Source organism: Acromyrmex echinatior, chromosome 6 (assembly GCF_024713525.1).
Source record: "Acromyrmex echinatior isolate Ae372 chromosome 6, ASM2471352v2, whole genome shotgun sequence".
Classification (NCBI taxonomy): Eukaryota; Metazoa; Arthropoda; class Insecta; order Hymenoptera; family Formicidae; genus Acromyrmex; species Acromyrmex echinatior.
The window spans coordinates 4653733-4679557 of NC_141857.1; the positions used below are offsets into that span (position 1 = coordinate 4653733).

A 25825-nucleotide genomic window follows, 5' to 3' on the forward strand; every position below is an offset into this window, starting at 1 on the left:
TGTCACAGAGCTATAGTATATACTGGCACGGCAACAACTATGCTCTGACGATTATACGATCTGAATTATTCACAATACAATCCGAGCGTAATTCGATCATACGCTGTACGTTTTATCAAGAATTAATTTTCATTCGGAGAACCATAATTAATAGCAATCTGTTAATAATGAGCAACAATAGGGAGAAAATAGTACTGTGTTGGACGGAATACAAGCAGCTTTATTGATCATCATTGACAATGGTTAAATAGAAGGAGAGTTACGTTCATAGGATTGGGATAATGTGCTAAATCACACACGAGAAAGTCAAGCAATTTAATTTAGATGAATGCCGTACATATTCATATATGGCATTCATCTAAATTAAATTGTCCAGCATGTTATTGCGTCGGTTAAATATATAACAATAAAATTGGTAGAACCTGGGAATGCTGAGAATGCATTAGTTAATATAATCGTTAATCAAATCGCTTTAAATATTTAATATACAGATTAAATTAATTTTTCTCGATTTGAATTTCTCTATATTTATTAATTTGTGTGCAAGATGATCGTGGATATCACGTGTCACGAAAATTCCAAAGTGACGAGAGCGATCAAACGTTTTATTGCAAACGAACCGTGATATTAAACTAAGATTTCTACGAGATCTCTACACCTTCCTCTCTTCCTAAGTAATTCCTGTTATTTTTCCGTTCAAGTGTTTTTCTAACGCATTTTCATCCGCCGGCAGATTGGTACGACGGATTCGTTGCTATACGTACGAATATTAAATCTCTATCCGTCTTCCCTCACCGACTGCCTAAATTAAAATTCCATCTACGAATTCCATCTTGTCGCACTTACGCGCTCGCGACTTCGACGAAACTCTCGTAATCTGGTGTCTTACAAAACTCTAGAATTTTTTTTTTCTCTCGATGAACGTTGAAAAGGAAGACGAACCCTTCCTTTACGCGGCTTCGTTATCGAACTTATAAAACCTTAGAGATTGAAGTTGCCCTCCCTTCCCTCCCCGTACTATTAAATGGAATTAACCTTCCCGGTGAGAATCTTAAGATTCCGATTGCTCTAACTTCGCGCGTACTATCGTAGAACTTTGCCGCGGAACTCATTGCAGCATTCAATCCGCAATTTAGATTTCTCATTAAACGTTGAAAATCGCCGATAGATGCACGCGAGTTAACCGTAGACTCGATCCTAGATCCAAGCTTGCGCGTCGACTTAATTATTAGGGGCTGTTAGCTTATCGTGTAACGTACATATACGTAAAGTACATAGAAAGTGTATATAAATGACATAGGACGCGTGGCCGAGCTGCTGCTGTAATCGTTAGTCACAATCCTGACAGGTACGGACGCTTTGACATATTTGAACTCGATTTTTGATTAAAATTTGATGAAAAACTCGATTTAATCGCATTCAATTTTTCGATTAAATATTTCAAAAAGCAAATCTGATATTATACCTTTATCTCTATTACACAAATGTACATTTTTCAGTAATGACTGTGCGATGATGTCAACGTTGATATTAAATCTTGCATATATATATATATATATATATATATATATAAAATAAATGTGGAATTAATTAGTGACATCATCTGCTATAAAGCCGCTTAAATGTAAACAGTCAAATAATGGGATTGTCTAACACTCCGTTAAGAAAGAAAGCGCCACAACAAGGATGTTTCGCGTATAAACGATCCAGAAAGGCTATAAGACTGTTAATAAATTCTGCTTAAGTTTGCGAAAGATAATCGATTTCATACTGTAAATTTATAGGATCCCAAGCTGTTGCTCAAATATTTCTTTACCAGGGAGCAATGAAGGCAGTAAATGTCCGGCCGATACGATCTATACATCCACGCTTTCAGTAACAAACACGAACACTAGAATATAAAGACATTAACCCGTGAACGCTCGCGCTATGAGCTCTCTGTGCACATATTAGAAACTATTTTCATGCAACATAGCGGTATACCGAATATTACGTTATATTCTCTTAGTTATCTTTATTCCCAAATATCTACACCATCGACACTATACTGTGCATTAAAGAATTCGTTATAAATTTATTACATATTTACGTTCTACCATTAACGGTATACGATTTTATCATAGTTAAAAATTCAATGGATATTTCTATTAACGCGTTAATTTTTCAAAAGTTTATATTCGTCATAGTTAAATAATGAAATTAAAAACGATATTATAAATAATTGATACTATGAATGAGACATTGCATCCATAAGTATAAATATTACATTTATTTGTCGTATCATTGAACGTATAATATTCTAATAAAATTAACGAGATTTTAATAAAATTGGCCTGTATCCGCTTTAAGATTAAATCTTATATCCAATAGTAAAGTCAATTTGGTGACAATTTAAATTTGAAACTTGATATCGAGTTCGAAATTTTATATTCGATATATTACTTTTATATTCGATATGAGTTGAGAATTTATTTCTTGTATATTTTTCCTATTTATTTATCCTACATTTAGTCTTTTTTACTTAATGTGCACATCTCTTGATACAGAAAACTGGAAATTGTCGATATATGATATTTAACAAGACGTATAAAATGGAAATTAAAAAATAAAAGATGCTTTACAATAGACATATAACGTTTCGTAGCAATTTTAATCAATCAAAATTTTGACAAATTATTTGCAAGAAAGAGCAAACATATTTATAAAAATCAATAAAAGAAATGTTTGAATTAGATTCGAAAGCGTTGGAATCAAAATTTTATTACTGCCAACCATGATGGTCGGGCTCTAACAAAGACGGACGAGCAAAAAACTTAATCTAAACATCCACCATCTTTACGTTGATTCGTCGGTTTCTTATTTTCGCCGACATCAACAAATCCTCTTTCTCATTAATAGTACGTCGGCCATTAACTCGGCCATTTATCATCGGCCGATGTGGCGATCTGGCATCTCTTGGACCTTGGTAGCGCCATATTTATACCGCGCGTATCTGTATCGATCGCGTAAATTTCTTCGGGGGTAACGGCATTTAATTTCACCGCGTGTCACTTAACCCTCCGCCTAGCGGACGGGTCCATTAGGCTCGCACCTGTTTCGGGAACTACGTTCGTGTAATCAATTAGAAAAATAACTTTCTTAACTCTACGATATTTCACGTGAATGTCGTGCGAGACATCGGAAAAATTACGTGAGAGATTCTATTCTTATATAAAAATTAATATTTTACCTCACGAAAAAGTTATTAGCGACGCTGAAACATAGTCATATTTTATAAGACAAGGATTACAATGAAATAATGAAATTATGACAAATATCTTACTCAAGGAAAAATTGTAAGATACAAAAAATAAATTCCCGTTCTCTCTCTCTCTCTCTCTAAAGGTTAATATCGTATAGAAATGTATATAAAATATTGCATATAAAATTTGTAAAATATTTCCGAAAAGCATGAATCCGATATGATACGATACGATAAGATATAGGATTAATCTCGATATGAGCGCGAGAGACAAGCATACATCTCGCAAAAGGTCACGTATGCAATGATTCATATTTTATTCGCGTTTGATCTAGTTGCCGAAATTCTCGCGAAAAGTCTCGCGACGCAATGCTAAAATCATATATCGCGTCAAGTGCAGAATATTGATCTCGTGAATATTTTAAGGCGTCGAACGTATACACGCGCGTATATACACGCGCGCGCACGCTGCGAACGCTACGAACGCGGAAACCGTTGTCACTGGAATCCCCATAGATTATTCTGCATTGTGGCAAATGCGAGTAGCGTCGCACGCATGTGCATATGTATAATGTATACGTGTGACGAACGTTTACATGTTTTAGATTTAGCGGGTTGGTGCGGGATCAAAAGTGAGTTCTCGCGATACTCATGTTTAATTATGAAACGACGAGATGCTAAATTTACCTGGAAGAATAATAGCCGTATGCGTACGATAGCCGTATAATTCTTCGTTAATTCGCGTGGTTCATTGGCTGCTCAGTTTACGTTCAACAACTACGGTACAGTAATTAAAAAGTCATTTCTCATTGAATGCTCTTTCGAAAGTTTTCAAGAAGGAGAAAAAAATCTTTTATTTCTTCGTAATTCGCCAGATTACGTATGTAACATATAACCTATTAATTCTTATAAAATGAAATGGGATCATTTTTATATATTAGATTTGAAACAGAATATATTATACTCGGTAATGCAAGTTTGTAATAATCATCAAAAATGTGTGTGCATGCAGCGCTCTTTGAACGTTTCATGTGTATTTAAATTTATGTGTTTAACTGACGCGATCGAATATTTGATATTTAAAGTGCATGACATGCAATATGCACAAGTAGATTTTGAAAATAAATTGATGATCTTTTAGTATATAATCTATCCTCCAGCTAAATATATGTATATATATATCTATATATATATATGGTCTAAATAATACATTTTTTTACGTCGCGATAAAGATTCGCACGTGAACGTGTATCTATAAATACTTAAATTTTCGACTTAATAATAAACGTCGCAGGTCAAATTTCGCAATATTCGATAATTAAGTAATTTCTTGATATCGGAGAAGTTTCTCAAAACGTAAGGTATGTACCTCGTAATCGCGTATACGGAGGATTCCCTGGCATTCCCGATAGCATCGATCGCAGATCGTTGCATCCTCCGCGCTGATTCCGGAGCGAAATCCGTATTGAGCGCACTGGAGTATCCGGCCATCGTAGCTGCGATCGGTGTGAGCACTATAGCGACATATCCTTTAGGGATGAATCCGCCGTAACGTGCACCAAGGAGAGAGAACCACTGGGGTACGTGTGTATGTATGTGTGTGTATGTACGTATATGTGTAATCCGGCACACGGCGCCTCCGACCACCCTTTGCGGTCGAAGAAAACGTATAATCCGCAGTGGTATCCCACGGGTAAAGGGTAACTGTCACACGTGTTACACGTCGCACACACTTGGCATATATACGGGAGGATACAGAGTACGGCGGGCCACGGGATCTACGCGTACGCTCTCGTCTGTTTCCCGTCGGAGATCACGAGCGGACAGAGCCGGCACAATCTCTAAAGACGTATCCCCGATCCATCCGACGAACCTGGATACGTCACCACTGCACCGTGTCGGGAGCCTTTCCCACTCTCACACCAACATTATTCTACCGAACGCACCACTAGAGGGTCCACTGAGGGTGACGCACGAGGGCTAAGTATCGTCAGGACGAGATCGAAGCACCCTCGGCCGCGAGTTCTCTCGGCGGCGCGCGTCGCTCACCTCGCGGCATCACGACATGTATACTCGCGCGCGTCCACCGAGAACGCGGTCGCGCTCGTCGGGGGTTGGAAACGAGAATCCTCCAGGTGCTAAACGCGGACGGTGCGAGCGACGTTTCTTCCACGCGATCGAACTCTCCTCGTGTCCCCGGGTCCACTCGAGGAGAAAGAGAGAGAGAGAGAGAGAGAGAGAGAGAGAGAGAGAGAGAGAGAGAAACGAGAGCGCGCGCGATTCGACGTTGCTGACGACGTCGTTCGTTTTGCAGGGTAAGGGTGGCTAAAAGGGGTGAAATCAGACGAGACTATCGCGTCACGAATACGTCGTATCCTACCCGCACGGCAGACAGCACGGAACTACTGGCGGTCCCTACGCGAACGTAATTCCATCCCCACCGCGCCAACGGCCAGGTTACCCCCACGATAGCGTCGTTGCTACACGCGCCCCTTACCCCCTCCTCAATAATGGGCACGCACCGAGAGCTATCCGGAGCGTGACACACGCTTACGCTTCTGGTGGGGGTTACAGTCGCGTGGCGGCGGCACGACTCGGAGGGGATGCGAGATGAACTTGGTGGCGGTGGTGGAAACTACAACGGCGGCGGCGGCGGCGGTGGTGGCGGCGGCGTCAGCAGCAAGCAGCAGCAGCAGCAGCAGCAACGGCGACGGCGACGATGGTGGCGGTGGTTTAGCGACGCATGCGCACGCCACGCGTCCAACGTCGCTGCCGCGTCGCTCGTTGCTCGTTGCTCCGACGAGCGGATGCACCGTACGGCCTCGTGAAAATCCACGACAAATGCGTACGTATATACTATGTATATGTACGTACGTACGTACGCTGAGCGACGCGTACAAACGAAGGCCGCGAGAGTGCAGAGACCTCTCGCCTCCGCGTCGCGTCGCGCCGACCGCAACGCGAGGATGCTGGCTAAACACAGCTACGTGACTTCTGCCCGCCGCGACCGGAGGCAAAAGAACATTACGGAGCGAATTACACGGCGCATCGGAAAAGAATTCGCGCGACTTTCTCGGAGTTTTACTGCAAAAGAGATTATGAGTTATCGTATACGGTATAAAGTGTAATAATACCGCCAACCCGCGTGGAATGCCGTTCACGATACCACGAGATTACGTGTATAAGGCGTCGTTTGCAGTTTCCTGCACGCGTTTTCGCGACGCCGTGCCGACGAGAAATGTATCATTATCTTTTATATTCGAGAGAAACTAAGCGCCGTGAATACTTACAAATTTAACAAACCATTTTAATGCCCGAATAGCGTAGCGTTATAATTTATAATATCTACTTTTCAGTCCGCACACATTTTTGTTTTAATAAAACAAATCTGTCACACATTTTGTTTAAATAAAACGTTTGTAATTATAAATTAGGCACCTGTGGTATTTTCTACCGTTCATTGATGTTGTTACATTGTTGTGTAATTATGTGGAATATTATAATATTAAATTCGACGTTTTAACGTTTAACATTCGGAGCATTTAACTTGAATGGAATTCCAATCTCGACCGTTGGAATGTCATAAATACATTGCATTTTGAGAATTCGCGAAGAATATGTCGAAAGAAAAACGAAATGAGGCGCATCTATTTACAAAGCGTTCGTTTATCCCGCAGGAAATTCGCTGGGTATCGCGGACGCTGTAAAGGGTTTTGCAAGCCAGAAGAGACGGCGATGCTCTTTGAACAAAGCATTCTGTAAAGAGCGTTTTTCATAGTCATTCTAAAATTATATCCAATCGCGTTTGGAAATAAAACTCTTATATGGCAACGCTCTTATGCGTGCATTGAAAAAGAAAAATCTCAATTTCAAAGAAATATCTCTTTGCTCGTATTAAAAAAAAATTACTTCTTTGGATCGATAAAAATTTTTTTAAAAATAAGATATTCTATTAGGTGTTGGAATTAATTCGTAGCGTTTTACAAGAGATGGGAAGTACTTTCATTGACTCATGTGAAATAAATAACATTCTTTCATTAAAAAACGCTACGAATTAATTCCAACACCTAATATTTTCAAAGAAATAAGATAATGTATTTTCAAAAAAATTTTCATTGAGATTCAAAGAAATAATTTTTTTTTAATACGGGAGAGCGAAGGATATTCTTTGAAATTAAGATTTTTTTTTTCACTGTGGTATATTTCAAAAGGCAGTATTTTTTTTGCAACGAATGGCGCGAATCAAAATCATTGCATTGCGTGGTTAGAGAAGAGAGAGATTTGTATGTATTTAAAACACTACTCGTATATGACATACGTGTCATGTTCGGGCGGAAAGAAAAATACGGTCGCAGTCCTTTGTCATATTTTTTTTTTTTTTTTGCGTAGCATAGTTGCATTTTAGTATAATTATTTATAAAATAATAAAACAGATCCACGCATATCGCGAAATTGAAAAAAATAGGAGCGTGACATGCAAATTTCCAAACCACTCCTAAAGTTTTATCTTACTCTAAATTGAGACAATCGTTCGCGTTAAGAACGAATGTTATTAAGCTAGTTTAATGGAATCTTGAGCATAGTTTCGAATAAATCTCTTAGGCGTTTAATAAAGAATTTGGAGCACGAGGCGGAGGTATAGAGCGAGAGAGGAGGTGGCGTGTCCTACTCGGCGCCGCCGACAATGATAACGAAACACGACAGCCCCGGCTGTTACGTGCCTCCTCGAGAAAATATCGCATCGTAATTCCGATGCCCTACCATTGAAATTTTAATTTTGTATATCATGCTAACGACGCGCGCGTGTTTTGTACGTGTAGTTCGCGCTGAATACTTTTTCGTTGGATATTTTCTTACGATCGTATGTATATGTGCGCTTCAATTATTTTTATTAAGATATTATTAAGATATTACATCCGGCATTCTCGCGAATGCTCGATGAAAATTTTATCGGATTAACGTTATTGCGTTATCGACGATATTTATTGATTAAAAAACGCGCAATGGATTGACCTGATTATTTTTTTCATTTTTAAAAATTAAGTTTGCAATAATTAAAATTGACTGCTGTAAATCGTAAAGCGCGTTAACATCGGTGCATTTCACGAATTTACCTCGTCAAATATGAGCGTTGGCATGCAAATAATTAATTTACTTGGCTGTGAGAATAAATTACGAGTACGTACGATTCTCGCTCGACTGCACGACGACGCGGATCAAAAGACACGGAGAAAGAACTATGAAAGGAAAGCGCGTACTCTGAACACGCGAGTTTCGCGTTCACCAGGGAACTTTGCTAGAGAATTCGGAATATAGGGCTGCAGCATCGCGCGAGAGGCATCTCATTCGACACCACAGACGGTAATAACGAGAGCCCGACGGCGCGAGGTTACGTGCTTCCTCCAGAGAATATTAATCCGTAATGCTGAACTCGGTCTGTTGAATCTTCCAGCTCCCTATATCAGATGCTACGAAGGAAAGCGGCTACGGAGGAAAGCTCGGTAGACAGCGAAGCTCATGAAACAGAAACTTTTGCGGCAATCCAAGTATCGCTGGCCCGTTTGTGATCAGTTTGGTGAAATTTGTCTTGCGGTGTCTTTATTGTTCCATTTTCGACGTCTATATTTTCTCAAAAAAAAAAAAAAAAAAAGAAAGAAAGAAAGAAAGAAAGAAAGACAAGACAAACTGATGTGAGTGCGTGCAAGAATAAATAAATAAATTCGTGAAAAGAGATGCCGTGTAAAAAAAAATGCTTCGACGATCCTGACGTAAACTATACAGTGCACTTGACTACACTGACCGAACTCTCTTTGTTTGCTCGTTCGTTCGTTCGTTCGTTCGTTCATTCGTTCGGATTGTACGGATGCGCTTTTTCATGCACCGACCATACTCGGAGCAGGTGCAGGACCGCGGACAGAAGGGCGAACGACCGAACAAATCCGGTTCGGGATATACGTATACGCACTAGCTGAACTCCCTTCCTCGTCCGCGTATAATGTGAGACTAGCTTAAACTGGTTGTCGTAATAAGAAGAGAGTTCATTCTTCGCTAATAGGGACGGTGGGAAACAAACTTGAGTGGGGGGGGGAACAAACTTTTACTTTTGATTTACTTAAGAAGAAATTCCCCGGATGAATGAACCCATCGGTCCATTATTCATTTAAACGAGTATTACATTAATTAAACATCTAGTTATATCAATATTGCCACATCATGTAATAACTCGTATAATCAACAGCACATACCTAATTATTCCATTAACTTGATATTAGTTAGTAATAATTTTGTTATTGTTTAGGTAAGGAAAATAGAAGAAAAGAAATGTACACAATCTATCATAGAATGCCATATACATGTACCATATCCCATATATACGTACCGTATGTGCAAAAAGTCTTTTAATATGTTTTAAAAAATCCAAAGAGACCATATCTGTACTCTAAAAGTGATCGAACCACCCTGTTTGAAGTAGCAAACCAATGAACCGTGTAAAATTTCACGTAATTATCCGGAAGTAATACTGTCGGGGAACGTAACGCCTCCGCAGTCACTGTTAGCTTAATCGAGATGACTTCCTTTTTTAATTCCGCATAATGTCTGCTCCGGGAGTCCCCCCCTTTTCCGAACTTGGTACGAGAAAACTCGCATTAAGGAAACGATAGGATGTGGACACGATGCACACACAGCACCTTTTGTGCAATTATCGCCTTTTATAAATGTTAAAATTTTTCGTAATTTTTTTTTCTTCATTCTAAACTCGAGTAAACTACAGCACAAATGCATCTCGCGATTCGAAGTAATTAATTTCAGTCAAGAAATGTGTACCCACTTTGCTTTGTAAAATTGTTGACTTCCAAGAAATATGTTGACTTCAACATATTTCTTGTATATCTTTGTATAGAAATACACCAAGTATTTATATTTATCTAACCAAGTATTTATATTTATCTAACCGTCTACTTTATTTTAATTCATATAGTACTGTATAGTATATATTATCAGATATACATTAAAAATTATACGCTGTTTTAAGTATAGCGTATAATTTTTGAATATACTTATACGTTATTTTATTGTCCGTTATTTTATAATATTTAAAAGAAAGAAAAATCTCAGAAAGAAAGACTTAAGATTTTTCTCAAGAAATTTTAATCAGAATTCCTTGTTCCTTTAGATTTTCTTACAAAATATAATAAACTCTATTGCTCTCAGGAAATTGATTCCCGTTAAAATTTGTATCCACAACCGTGCCAAATCGAAATATAAATAATACACCTGGATTAACCGCGCTATATTTCGAATTTTGGTTATTCGTATATTTTTGACCAGTATTTACATTGTTTCATAAATTTTGTCTGATTAATGGAACGGATTATTATGTTTTCCTTGAAAATAAAGTATTTGCCGAATTGCACATATTATGATATCCACGATTCAATCTCGCTAATATTATTTATTCATTTAGAAGTTTTCATAAACAGACGTTTCGCAAATTTCACATAATATGCACTTTGGTGTATTAACACAAAAATGTTATCACAATGTTATATCTTTATTCGCGAGCGTTGCTTGGTTCGCAAACAAAAGAATAAAGATCGAAATACGTTTCCCATATCGGCCATTCGAAGCCGACTTTAAAGCAGCTTTTTATGCGATTTATCTAGTATCGGAAAGACATTGGCATCTCTTACAGCTTCCTCGGATATATACGTTCCTGATGATCTATTTATAACTGTTACGAAGGCTATATTTGTTCAAAAATGCGTTCGCGTTCACGTATGTAATTGAAAATGAAAAGATCTATCATCTGATACGTTACAAGAAAGATTAGACTCCCGATAAGATATCGATAGATACTTCCGAAAAATTTTCTTACTCGTATTTCACGATTACTCAAAAATTTCTGTTATGATAAAATAAAATAATAAATCTTTCAATTTATCATCTTTTTACTTTCCCATGTAAATCAAGAAACGCTCTCTTTTATGGAAATCTTTTTGTAAAAAAGTATCCTACAAGGAACGAAGTGGCAAGGGAGATGGCAAACTTTTTTAAAGAACATTTGAAGCAATGGAAGTAAATTTTCCGCTTAGGAGTCTGACAAATTCCGGGTTACACCTCGGCGTCACTTTATTTGAAAGGAGGACGGTGCAAACGGCGAGTGTGTGGTGGTCAGAGAGTGGAGCACGGATTTTTGCCGGCCGCGCGCGTCGAGATAGCATCACGACATATTTGCCTAGCAAAAGCTTCGGACCGAAAGAGGAAGTACGGAGGAAAGAGTCAAAAACAGAATGGACATATTGCCATAGTGGCATTGCGCCAGCCCGTGTTTCTGCAAGATATCTGAGAACGTAAATTGAATCGTGTACTGACCAACGATAAATTCGAAAGGCGCGTACGATATATATTTCGTACTATATATATAAATAAAATGTGTGTGCGTGTGTATATATATTTTTCCAACTCTATCGGCTCTCTTGCGTTTAATCGCGTTCTCCCCATAAGGGAGGGGGCGGGGGGGGAGACGCATGATATTTATACAGTTGCGTTACATTCACGCGTGCGGAATTATCGACCAAATAGAAACACGGTGACAGCGACAGCCATCTCAGCGACATAGATTGAACGTACAATGGCATAGGAAGGAGAGGGAGATGTATTGCTCGATACAGATCCGAATGCAGTGACCCAATCATACGTTCAACATGGCACATTCATGAAATAATTTCCGTCTCTTTGACCGGAATATTAGTAGGCTGAGATATTCAATGGCGTATGCTCATAACTTTAATACGCATTTCATTCAATACGCGTATCGATAATAATAAAATTCATTCATACCAAGTTAGATCGGCGGCTTAATTAAGCTTGACATAAACTTAAATGAACGAAATATCGTCGAGTATACTAAATATAATTTCCGGGAATCGATCACATTAACACAGACTTGTTTAATTTTCCATTTGTGTGCAAAATGTACAAGTTTGGTCACGAGTCCAATGTAACTGATGCATTTCATAATGGCTTTTATATATTGCTCGTTTTAGTCTGACTTTAATTGCCTGTCTCATCAATTCACTCTTTACTCTTATTATACGCCCACAGATAAGACATCTGCGCGGTAATTTGATAACTTCGGAAAGACGAACCGGTATTGATATTAGTTGTAGAGTAGCTTTTAGACAGGAACATTATCCGTCCGGTCTTATTTTCGCTCGATTATTACTTTCACGACGGAATTAACGTTGCAACGAAAAGCGAATGAAACACCGAAAGAATAAAAATTATTTTCTAAAGAGATAGAGTACAAATTTCTTCCTTTTGTGACGCGTGGATGATTACCAAGATTCTAAGTGTAGCTATGCAGGTGAGCGCGCCCAAGGACGTTTTACGCTTTTCCGTATTCCCTTGATTCCATTGCTCTCGTCTCCTCTTTTTCTTTTTTTTCGTCGTTTCTTTATTCCCGACCCCAACTAGACCTTTTTTTTTCTCTTTTTTTAATTCTCTTTCCACGTCGGCAGCGCGCTTTCAAAGAAATATCAATTTGTTGAATTATTACGCTCAAAAGCGACGACCTCGCTGTCTTTCAGATTTTATGCACGCATATTTCGCAAAATGTATCCCTGTGTGTAATCAATTTCGAGATATATTTCGAATTAACTGTTCAAATATTTTATATAATTAAAAGCTAATGTATAAGTGTTCATGTTTACGGAATCGTTATTTTATGCATATGTGCCCCAGAGTGAACGTGTTCTAATTTCTCACGCTATATAATAATATAATAATTGCAGAATGTAATATATTTACGTACACTATATGTTCCACACACGCACATATATAATGCATGAAGCAAGATTACCTTTTTCATGAAATTGTAGGGGAAAAAAAGTGCAATACTAAATAAGATGAGTATGACAACAATGGAAAGCTGTAGATAACGATCGTTAGATCGAGTTGAAATCAATAAAAGCGCATAAAAATTTGCCGCACTGTTCGATCACTCTATTAGTTTTGACGTTATCGTAACGCGATCGATCTTGTCGAGGAGTTCTCCGCGGCGTTTTTTAACTCGCGAATTAACAGCGGTACCGATTATACGATCCATTTACGTCCCGTTTTCACGTCGACAAAAGCGGCGGGGTTGTTTCCGGGGGGAGGAGGAGGGGAGGGGGTGTGACCCATTTTCCACTCTTCCTTCTTCAGAGGTACGGCGGCGTTGTGACTTCGGAATATTATCATTGGACTATACCATCGCTTCCATTATCTACCGAGCTACAACTACTCGAAGCTGGCCGTACCATTAAACTACGGAGGTCAATTTGTCCCCGTACGCCACTCGACCTTGTATTACGTTCGGCTTACAGTTGGAGAATAACGCCGTCCGGAATCTAATCTCTTCGTTCACGCGTGTGATTACACTAAATTGTATTAACCTTTCATTAACACACAGAGGTGTGATGACTTTAAAACATTTACTTAAAAGATATGATTATTTAACGACTCGTAGTAATAAAGTATTAAATTGAAGTCCATTAACCAGAATCGCCAATGGTGCTATATTTGGTTTCGCTGATTATTTCAATTTTTTTCTTTTATTGTATTAGATATACAGAAATATTGAAAATGTGTGACTATAAATATAAATATATAATTTTAACGACAAATAATATCAATATAACTTTTCACTAATCGAAAACAAAGATAGGAAATTGCCAAATTGGCAGTTTCAACCATTGATACCATTGGTGATTCTAGTTTTAAATTTATATTAGTTTTACGAAATGAATATTTATTAACGAAATCTATAAACAAATTTGATAAAAATACGTACAATATGAAAAATGATATTTGAAACGCTTCAATATAAAGGAGGCAAATCTGAGAAAAATCTGTTTCCTACTTTGCCCATCTCTAATCACTTTTATTTATCGTAGCATCGCTCCTAATGTCGTTTACAACGACGTTTGATCTTTATTAATTTTATATAATGCACGTTACACGTGAGCGTGCCGCAGTCTCGGGAGGGTGAGAAAAGGATAAAAGGCTCGTGAAAAAGAGGAGGAAAACGACCTAACTCGTTCCTCTCTGTGGTCCGTTTTAATTTTCCGCGCTTTGCCTCTGAACCGTTCAACTCTTTACAACCCTGCTCCACTGCCTACCCACTTTCTTGTCCTCTTCCCCCATTTCCGCGGCGATCAAAGGGCCACGATTCCCGTATCTATGAAGAAATCGACCGCGCATCGATACGTTCGATACTTCAATCGACGATGGTTTCGCGCGAGAGTTGCAGAAACGGAGCGTCAGGAATACGTTTATTACTCAACGCTACATCAATTTATGTGCCGATAGTTTCATCAAATAAGAAGAAAACGGCAAGTAAAATAACGTTCGAACGTTCATTTTACAGTTACGCAATGACCAAGGTATATTAAGTACTAATAAGTGGGTAGCAATTTAACGCGTTCGTGAGAATTGTATAATTTGTATTGTAACACGCTTGTATGGATTTAATGTGCATCACGATCATTAATCTTGAATTGGACGTAATGCACGTGGTTGAATTCAATCTACTCGAATCTATATTATTTATATGATGGGTTAATTCGATTTCTTTTTTTACATTCGCATGACGATTCTACGACTACGTATACAATAAGAAAAAGTATTGAGAAAAGATAGAGGTTTCTATTATTTCCTATTAATTTTCATAAATTGCATTAATACATCAAACACTAAATGCTAATAAATATTCTTGCTTATTATATTGCCTATATATATTCAAAATTACATTTAATACATTACATTAAATATCGTTTCAACTAATTTCAACTAATATAATTTTAACTAATTTTAATATAATTCATTAATTACGAGATAATTTATTTTAAAAAATTTTGCTCTGCCATAAAATATTTATTCAATCGTGTCATTTAACTGACATAAAGTTAAATTACTAATAAGTATAAATGTGTTATAAAAGATTACAATAAAATCGGCGCGTTAATAAAAATAAATACAATTAATAATTATTGCGTTTTTAAATCAATTAATTGGAACATGATATGTAACTGTAATATTTTCAGTTCTTTATTTTATTTATACTTGATATGTCCATGTTCCAAAATTTTTCTAAATATTACGGTTATAAAAAATGAACCGACGTTTATCATTTTTAATCCTGAAAGGAGGATGTTTAATATTGAAAAGTCAAAATCGCAAACCTTGCATAAATATATATATTGAAATGGGGATTGAAAAAAAAGAAAATAAAATATTTCAAATATTGACATTTTCTTTAAATCGACTTTTATAAATATAAATACATTTCCATTTCATACAAATACTTAAAAATTCAATTAACTTAAACTTGAAAATTCAATCAACTATAATGTGTTTGATATTAAAATTATTCAAATAATATTATTAATAAACTACGTTTTATCTCACAATATCTTTAGTTCCATTTTGTAAATTATTTTTAAAAATGTACTTTTGTACAGCAAGTAATTTTTTTTATTAAAAAAGTATAGATATTATTTTTATTAGATTTGAAAATAATATCCCTTTTGCAAAATTTACAGTAATACTGTTTATCAATTTTTACCAATTAGCTATTCGTGAAATTTTCTCTATCATTTTTATTATTTGTTTGCGAGATTGCCTATAAATTTCAAATCTCTGATCTGCCAATTATTCTATATAAGGAGATACCGAAGTGTCAATAAATAATTCATCGGTATAACGAGTTCTGTTCTATAAGCTTCGTATGCAAGTGCATTCTCGTACGCACAATAAATCGAGATGAATAATTACAGGAATACTTAATACTTCAGAATTAAATATAGATCGTAATCTATAGATTGTAATCCATCCATTTTGAGTTAATAAATCTAGGAGATAAAATATTCATCTATATCTATACATATCTTCGCAACTTGATATGCATACGTTTACATAGAAATTACACAGGAATTACGCACATTTTACAAATAATTTCTATTTTCACAGATCTATTATCTCAATTTAAAGTGAAAACTAATTTGTCACTCACTGATACGATGCGCGACAGCGGAATTGTAAATTACGTTGCAAACTATGCGTTTAACTGCAACACAAAGATAACATACAAATTAATAGTTACACAATGATTAAGTAACTAACATTTAAAAAGTAATTATTGAATGTACTGACACCTCTTTGTTTTTTCACATAACTATTTACTAAAATAATTATAATTTTTAAAAATGTCTTTTTAGCATATGTTTGCAAATTTCAAAAGATAAAAGTCTTTTCCTTTAATTCTTATTTTAAATATTGAAAATATAGACAATCTAAATAAATGATTGGTATTACAACAGCTAAATAATATATATGCATAAAATAAATTATTCATATTTGGTTGTTTCGTCGACACCTGATGCTTCTCAGGCTTCCTCTTAGATCCTTTTATTGCATTTGCACATCACATACTCGAAGTATTATCAATTAAGGACCGCGCATTAATTACATAGCAAAATAAATCTCCGGATATTAATCGTGTACCATATTTCACGACGAAAGAACAGGATATAAGAGAAGTTGCACAAAGCTACAGTGTTCATTTATGATATCTTGGACTATGTTCAGATTCCCATCAGAGTGACATCCAGGTCATCACCCTTGTTATTTACCGAACGTTAAACAAGGATGACATGACACTCGGAGAACACCCGGGTGGGAATCCGAACATGCCTTTGGAAATTAACGCAATGTACGAATCTCAAGGTGAAAGCAATCAGAAAATGGCACAACCAACCTCACCTGCGGCGACGCTGCACCTGTCGCTAAAAAAATTATGTACTCTCGCAATTGTTGAAGTGATTATTATTTCGTATTGCGAGCTAAGTGAATAAATGTAAAAATTCAAAATTTAAAGATAAAGTATCAAGTGAATCGATTGATTGTTGAAAATGCATCTTACTTTACCGATGTACAAACGCTGAATTTATATTACGTGGATAAACAATGTTACATTACGAGAATAATTACGACTATACTCTATTCGGAGTTAATTCATATTTCAAATTTATTAACCGCGTATACTGACTGCTACTGTTGAGTTTGCAGCAAGTTGTTGCAGGGATCACGTTCTTCTCCGAGTATTTGTCGTCACAACGCGACATCTCGAAAGGTAATAAGTGTAATAACACTATAGCGCTAGCTGCTGGCTTGAATCTTGCCGTGCGAACGTAAATACAACCTTGAAATACAATTACACGCCATACGCTGCCGAGCGGTTCTGTAACGGATTACCAAAATATTTAACGTATTTATCGGGTTTATGAATTATGAACGTTGATCGATCAGGCGGATTGGTTATAGATTATTCGTAACGAACGATTGTGTTTCGCAATCGAGAGGTAACATAATGATTCGCGAAAGGATTCGCGCTGCTCATTCGATTCTTGTAATTTGAATGTAAGATGAAAATTTATACTTTAGAATGTACATATTCGACAATAGCATGGATTTTTATAATAAAACGAGCGTCGAAATTGATTATGAGATCCATGAGTGCTAATGAATTTATCACCGCCTCGAAATACGTGTTGCACTACATGGAAAAAATTGTTTTGCTGAAGTATTTAAATTTAGTTAGATAAAGATCTAAAATTAATTGTGTTGGTTACTATCCAGGGACTATCAAAATAATTATGTAAGCTCAAATTGATTACTAAAATGTTAAAACTTTTTGCAACATTACCCATCATGCTTGAATTTCCTACGTAATTATTTTAATGGTCCAACAAAATTATTTTTAAACCTGTATCTACCTAAATTTGTAAATATAAAATCGTTTTTTTTTTGTATGAAATAAATTATTGACAATTATTTAGTCGCGTGAGATGGTACTGACATTTATAACAAAATTTATAACAAAAGATCGCACATTTGGAGTTGATTATTTTGAACTTATTAATTGAGTATATCTACTAACAATTGTTAAATTCGTAGCGAAACGTTTGTAAGGAAAGATCGCGTTCTTCCCGGAGTACTTGTCGCTACAGCAATTTAGGGACAATAAACATTATAATCTCATCGCTGTCTCTCAGCTCAAGTTCAGCCGCGCAAAGGTAAACAACTATCCGTGAAACACAACGACGCGCCATACTGAGCACTTTGACAGCTGTTATAATATTCAACGTATTTACAAAATAAATCGTGAATACACCAATTGCGTGAATCGATTATACACGGAGAGAATTTTTTCTTAGAATTTAACCTGAAAATATGATAGTGGGACAACATTATATTTCGAAGAATTTTAATGTAAATCTCTCTCATTAATAAAACTACAATAAAGTATAAAATAAGTTTGATTAATTTTACTGAAGTACATAGTAGAAATCTTTAAAATATTGTATTGTACTAGCATATTTTCAGGGTAAATTTTAAAAGAAAATCCTCTCCGTGTAGATATTTATTCGTAAAAGACGATTGCATTTCGCGAGAAATAATGCGATGATTTATGGGATAGTTTGTATCGCTTTGCTCAAGCATTATTGTTCGAATGTAAGAATGTAAAAATATAAAAAAATCTATATGCAATGTTTCTATAATTTATATCATATTTTATAACATTTATATTACATTTTATAACATTTATGTTATATTTTATAAATGAACCTCAAATGACGAGATCACACTGCGAAATTTATAATGTCAAATTGTAATTTAATGATTTTTAATCATTTCTGTAAGTCGCAATTGCTCCTCTATTTAATGTTTCCAATTTACTTAAAACAATGGAGTTAAATAATTTAATTCAAAAGAAAATATATGAAATTTGACTCCAATTTAGTTTGTTTTTCACTAAATGCAATACGTTAATATGTACATTACTTACTTTGAAACTAACCACAAAAATGAATTGATTTACATTTTTCACACATGGAAGTTAAAAATAACAAAATGTTATTTAATTCAAAGGATTGAGTTATTACATTGCTCCATTTATATTCGTGCAGTAGTGAATTTATTCCGTCGCTTTGAAATATTTAACGCGTTTTGAAATAAATTGTGACAATTATCTAATAGCGGGACGGTACCGACAAATTATTCGTAACGAAAGATCGTGCATTTAGTGTTTCGCTGTACCTGCCACTACCACGTCTCGCAAGATAATGAAACAACGGTATACACGAAGCGGCTCGCGTCTCCGCTCAAATCTCGCGCTTAACCGTAAACAAGGTGATTCAGTCTATGCAACGGTAAGCCTATATACCGCACGAGCAAACACGAATTATTGCTCAGCTCGCAATTGTTCCCAAAATAATTGTCGATTGTCAGTATTTGAGATTGATTGACTCTCGCAATTAGATCCCAAGTTTATGATCGGTACTCTTTCGAAATAAATACTTAATTTCTCAAAACTGGCATTCGGATATGGGAATCATAAATTTCGTTGTGACATTTACAGGCAATTATTACTTCTTCGACGATATATCTCGTTCGGATATATCTCGCTTCGCGTGTTGAATTTTCCGCTTAATTAAACGTAATTTGCCGCATCATTGTCAGATCGAGCAGGGAGTAATTCACGAATCATTGAATTATACGATTCAAGTTACAGAAAGCCTTGATAATTAACAATTATTCGTTTATTAATAATGACTATGTTTCTCGCGAGATTTATGTGTTCCGTATTTATTACGTGTGCAATACTGAATTTCAATTGTATATTTTCGGATGATCCATCGAGCGTAATAAAATACCACGCGTGATTAACTTCGGGAATGTCGTATGGAAAGATCCATACGATTGTCGTGTTCTATAATGATTAATGCACAATCGTAATTAACGGTATTTTCGTAAGCGAGTGCAATAAAATCTGAAAGGAAAAGAAAGCCTAAAAAATATCAGGCAATAATGGAATAATAAATTATTCTTTTTTATATACTATTCGTATTTTTTATATATTATTACCAATTCTGTTCTTTCCCCTCGGATATTATTATTTATTTAAATTACTTTTAATACATTTTAAATAAAAATAGAAATCAATTTTTATTTATTTGTCAAATCCTATAAAAAAGTTTTGAGATAAATTTGTTAAACAAAAAAATATATCGATACTGTTATTGTATTAAATATTTCCTACTTTAAAAAAAAAAAAAGCGAATAGAGAATTCAATCCGCGTAAAATTATTCTTGAAATGTTATTATTTTACATATGCTACAATATTTTTTATGTACATATATATGTCATAAATTTATTAAATGTAATAAATTTAAACATCACATACGGCTCTCGTTATTCGATGCTCGTTTTTCGCGATGTACAGTATTCGCTGCATTTTTTATTTTTAATTGCAACTATTTCACTTCCACGACGAGATTCAGGAGAAAAATAGCGGTACGAATTACTCCGCAATCAGCGTATTATTTCTCAAAAAGCGATCATTCCTTACGAATGAGTAATTAGTACCAGTTTGTGTGCGATCAATTAACATTCGCGATTTACTCGGTAATACGTTAAATATATTCGTAATAGCTGTTACAGAGCGCTCGACAGTTTACGGTGCACCGTTGTTTTGCTTTGTTTTACGTTCGCGCGAGGCGTGATTCCAGCCGTGCAGCAGGCAACGGCAATAGCGGAATCTTGTTTTCTCTCAAGACGTAGTCGCGACAAGTACTCACAGAGACGTCGAACGGTCTTTTCGCAAATAATTTCTGAGTATCATTCTGTATAATTACATATCTCGCGACTGGTGCACAGCTCGCGTTATTCAACTATCGTTTTTCGACGATCAATCAACTTCATTGCTATTCCGTGTAAAATTATATGCAGAAGAATAGATAGCGCATTCTTTGTTCTTTGCATCTGTGTTCCGTTATATACTGAGAAAAAGATATTTAAAAATTTATTCGTGTGAGATATGTATTAATTCATTGGAATAAATCTTTATTGAAATATGGCGAAATAAAATTTTATTTCTAGCCATCCGTTTCATTTTTTTTTTACAATTAATGAGATATGTTTTACAGAAATGTATATTCTGTTATCACAGTCAAATTTTTTCGTAAGTAATAAATATCGAAGGAAAACATAATAAGTAACATTTGCTTCGTTCCGACATTTTTCTTTCAGTATAGAAAGAATTGAGTCATACAGAATTCCATTTGTAAATTGAGCATATCAGTTCCTCTTTTCGATTCTATCAGCATCTATTTTCAACTCGATACTTTAGAAAGAGAGAGATTTGTTTCAAATTACCCTACGCTTCGACGTTTCTTATACATTAATGATGTAAGACGAGAGAGAATTAATCGATTTAATTCACGCAAGTTTATCTTTAATTTTTTATCTCCTACATTCACTTAGCTCGCAATCACGGTTACCACCTCTCCGATTTTTAGCCGGATATTCCGGCTTTTTGATTAAATTTCCGGCTCTCCGGCGCGCAAAAAATCTCCGGCTCAAAATTTTGATGTCCTTTTTTAAGCGTGTGCGTGTGTTGATTTTTCTTGAAAAGATATTTTCAAGGAAGGTTCAATTTATGATGACTTTTTTAGAGACCGCACTACAAAACAGTACAAATTTTGAACAGCAATCTCTAGCAAGATTGTGGCAATCTCTATATTTGATGACCTGGTCTTTTTTTTTAAAGAGACCACTTCGAGATAGTTTCAGTTTCGGCAATTTCGGCAATTCTGGCAATTTCGGTAGTAGTTATCGATCTCTGGCTGCATGGTGGTCAATCTTCGAATACTAGGCGAAAGGTAGCAGCCGTGCTCGCAATACGGGATAATAATTGCACTGTAAATACGATAGTACATTGTTTTTTTAACAACAAGGTAATGACAGTGTGGTGTCATTAAGTGATATAAAGTTGACCGATTTTTCGATTGCCTCTATCTTGAACTTCATACATCATTAATTTCCGAGACACCGCAGATATCGAACGCGCCTCAGTTTTCTTACTTTTCTTCTTTTATCTTACCTCGTGAAATGTGACATACGATTATCATCGAAAGCGTCGTTTTATTTTGTTGTTGTAATTACTGCACAATTATAATTGACAGTGTTTCCATGAGTGAGCGATGTGCGTGAGTGCAATGAAGAAATTTGAGAGGATAAGAAGCCTTGAAGGAAGAGTCACCGGATGGAGCAACCTTAAGGTGAATAATTTTTTTATTTTATACATGTATTTCTTATCTTGCGACATGACTTGTTTATATATAGCCTCTATTTGAATAGTTTTTATTTGGATAATTTAATCATGTATTATTATAGGACAGACTTACATCTTTCGAAATCTTATAAAAACTTAAGAAAAAATTAAAAATTAAAAAGAATATTTTTTTGAAAACTGTCATTATTTTAATAACTATTTGAAGAAATAAAGAAAGAATGCGTACAATAACCATTTATTTATTCATTTAAAGTTTAAATATCAGTTCCTTAGGAAATAAATAACGCCGTTACTTGTATTGTTATTTTTTATAATGACAATTTGGTAATAATGTTGTTATTTTTTATGACGGTAACTAATTAAAAGTCAAAGCTGGTTGGGAGTCACTTTTGAAAAGTAATTTATTTATTGAAAATAAAAGTAACTTGTTATGTGTAACGAGTTTAACTTAGAGGTACAAGTAATAAGTTACTTTTTTTTAGTAACACGTAATAATAACAAGTTACTTTTCAAAAGTAATTTTCTTAAATGTAGCTTTTAATTACCTTTACCGTCATAAAAATTGCAACGTCATTACTAAATAGTTATTATGAAAAGTAACGATAAAAGTAGCGACGTTACTTACTTCCCATCCCTAGACTTATAATTGAGTGCTATTATAACTTGTATGTTATCTTTATGTTACAGTTCAACGTAGTTCGCAACGCAATCTACAACTCCGCTGCTGTGCATCGTATCGGTGAATATTATATTATCTTTTATCTTAATTCGAAGCAATGGATCAAATATATAGAACAGACGTACATAGATATATTCGTATATGTATTGGGTTGAGAGAGAGAGAGAGAGAGAGAGAGAGAGAGAGAGAGAGAGAGAGAGAGCAGGAGAAAAATAAATATAACATCTCGTAGATCCATTGTCTTCAAATGGATGGGCTAATGCAAGGCTAGTATAAATTTATATAATCATCAATCAATTTGTTGCGCGTATAACGATACAATAGAAAGGCAGTTATGAACAGTTATAAACAGTTTATTATCGATGCATCGTTTACTAATTTCATCATTTATCGAGATATTTTGCTATATCGTGCAACAGGATATTAATTATGGGATTATCTGGTAATTTGTAAAACAAGCTCTCAAGTATTTAAAAGAATAAGAAATTACAAATAAAATGCTCAATCGCATTTATTCTAATAACTCATCACATTTATACTAATCTTTAATAACCCATTCATTTATGTTGATGAGGTTCATGTTTATTAATTGGTTTTTTACTTGGAATGAAACGAAATTAGACATAGTATTTTTATCGCACATTAAAATTCGTTATATATAGATTATCTCAAAACTGATACATTACATTAAATAGTCAATTATTTAAGAATACTTAACAAATGCATAACTTTTAATATATATTATAACTTATTCGATTTATAAATCAAAAGCTGTCATCTTGACATTTTTCTAATAAGATATCTGATTTTAATTTAAAATAAAGTTTGAAAATAATTGATAAGTGCGAAACTTTTAATATAATGTAAGATTTGAGAGAGAAAAAAAAATCTTATTTATTATACATCATCGCGAGCATCATTCGCGAGGAACTGTAAAAACAATTGGAACACGAGCACTTTCGACCGTACATTCTGACGGTGGAACTATCGACGTGCATATACTCGAATGCACTTCGCGCCATTTGGTCGAGGGACCGTTTCTCGGGCCGTAAAGCAGAAGGAACCGAAAGCATATTGAGGGCTCGTTAGGAGAATCGCCGTAGTGTCGTCGAGTACTCGTACGACGTACGACGACGATCAATCACAATTTTCCACATTTCTCTCGTCGATTTCGCGCGGTCGCGTACGTAGGCACGTTCTGGTCCGGAAACTAAGGAGGTCGTTGAACCGTTTTCCACGACGCGCTACATCCAAAAATACATGAGAATTGGAGTGAAGCGGTCCGTAGCCCGTGCGCTTAGAAACGTAAACGGACGACGTGAAGAGATAAAGGGACTGCAGCAAGATCACAGAAGGCTGCGGAGGATCCGGAGGAGAGGAGAAACGAGGTAGAAAAGGGATATATGCTGTTAAAGAGAAATGTGGACACGAAGAGAGGGAGAGAAGCGACGAAGATGGAGAAGTAGTATTCCGTTGACAATGGGATGAACGGGGTGTATGGGTCGTATGGGAGACATGGCAAAATTTGGTGGCGAGAGGAAGAGGGAGATGGGAAGTGAAAGACATAGGCGAGAGAAGAACGGGGAAGAAAGAATACAATGCCAGAATGAGAGAAGACCTGGGTGACAAACAGTAGACGGTAGTCAGCCAGCAGAGCGATGCTACTGGATGAATAAATATCGGGATGCAACTTCTCTCTCTCTCTCTCTCTCTCTCTCTCTCTCTCTCTCTCTCTCTGTCTTTGTTGGAGCGAGGAATTACTCCTGTCTCATCTATTATTTCTACGCAGTTATTACAGACAGCGTGTGCTGCTACTTTTGAATAAAAACCAGAATGACGCAAAGAGAAATGGCTTAAAAGTTCTGATCAGAAAAGGAGGATCGATCGACAACATGCGAATATAGTTAGCGCTCGGGCTTCGCATTTATATTCAATGCCATTGGTTATTCTGAACAAAGCAATGACCGAAGTTTAAGACTTAAGACTTCGTTTGCTGAAAAGTAAAATTCTTGTTTTTTTTCGCTAATTAGGATCTCTGAACCCTGCGCGTTAATAATTCAACGAAACGTGGAATATTATTATACAATATCCTTTTCTTTGTGCAATTTCAAACAAATATTTTTCCATTCGAGATTTTTTGCATTTAAAAATGCGAAAATAATCTCGCGTGTGTTAATTTGCGAGAATATATTTTCAAACTCATTATTCGAGTTGCATTCTAGTTTTTTTTTTTTTTTTTTTTTTTAGAATATATATTATTTTCTCGCTAACAATGTAACAAATATAGTGAGATATTTTTAATGCATATGTTTGCAAATTATAAACCTCGTTTTAGAAAACTTAAATCTGATTTGAAAATCTTGAAGAAAAAAGTATTTATTGTTCTTTAATTAATATATCTTATTATAGACAGTAATATTATATATAATTATTATATTATTATTATTATATATAAAATAATACGTAAATTGTTAAATATAAGATCACTGTCTGGAAGCAATTTCAAAAGTACTTCTTTAAATCTTTCCTCAAACGTCTGTGCAAAGCAGAACAGTTTCTTTCAAGCTATTGTTAGAAAGTCAGCAAAGAATTAAAGAAGGACTTTTACTTTGCAAAATACAAAAAGAATTTTATATTTGATTTCATTAATTAGCACATTCTGTTTTTCTGTGTATATGTAATTCAAGTATCTAATTCATCATATCTCTCTCTCTCTCTCTCTCTAAT

The 25825-nt window shown here is 35.4% G+C and overlaps 1 protein-coding gene and 2 long non-coding RNA genes across 4 annotated transcripts in view; 2 read left to right on the top strand and 1 right to left on the bottom strand.

The window, feature by feature from the left end:
• Positions 1–4744, bottom strand: part of LOC105153951 (irregular chiasm C-roughest protein) — a 127799-nt gene extending 123055 nt beyond the window's left edge. For both annotated transcript variants that reach the window (XM_087407024.1, XM_011069116.2), the window contains exon 1: positions 4611–4744. In XM_087407024.1, coding sequence (XP_087263150.1) covers positions 4611–4732 — 122 coding nt within the window. In that variant the 5' untranslated portion in view covers positions 4733–4744. The remainder of the gene's footprint in view (positions 1–4610) is intronic.
• LOC147909281 (uncharacterized) overlaps positions 1–25019 on the top strand; it is a 140789-nt gene extending 115770 nt beyond the window's left edge. The window contains exon 3 of the long non-coding RNA XR_015545376.1: positions 23107–25019. This is a non-coding gene — a long non-coding RNA (uncharacterized LOC147909281). The remainder of the gene's footprint in view (positions 1–23106) is intronic.
• LOC147909282 (uncharacterized) lies at positions 7271–9563 on the top strand. Its single transcript, XR_015545381.1, has 2 exons — positions 7271–8602; positions 8694–9563. It is a non-coding gene; the product is annotated as an uncharacterized LOC147909282 (long non-coding RNA).
• Positions 25020–25825: the final 806 nt, after the last annotated feature.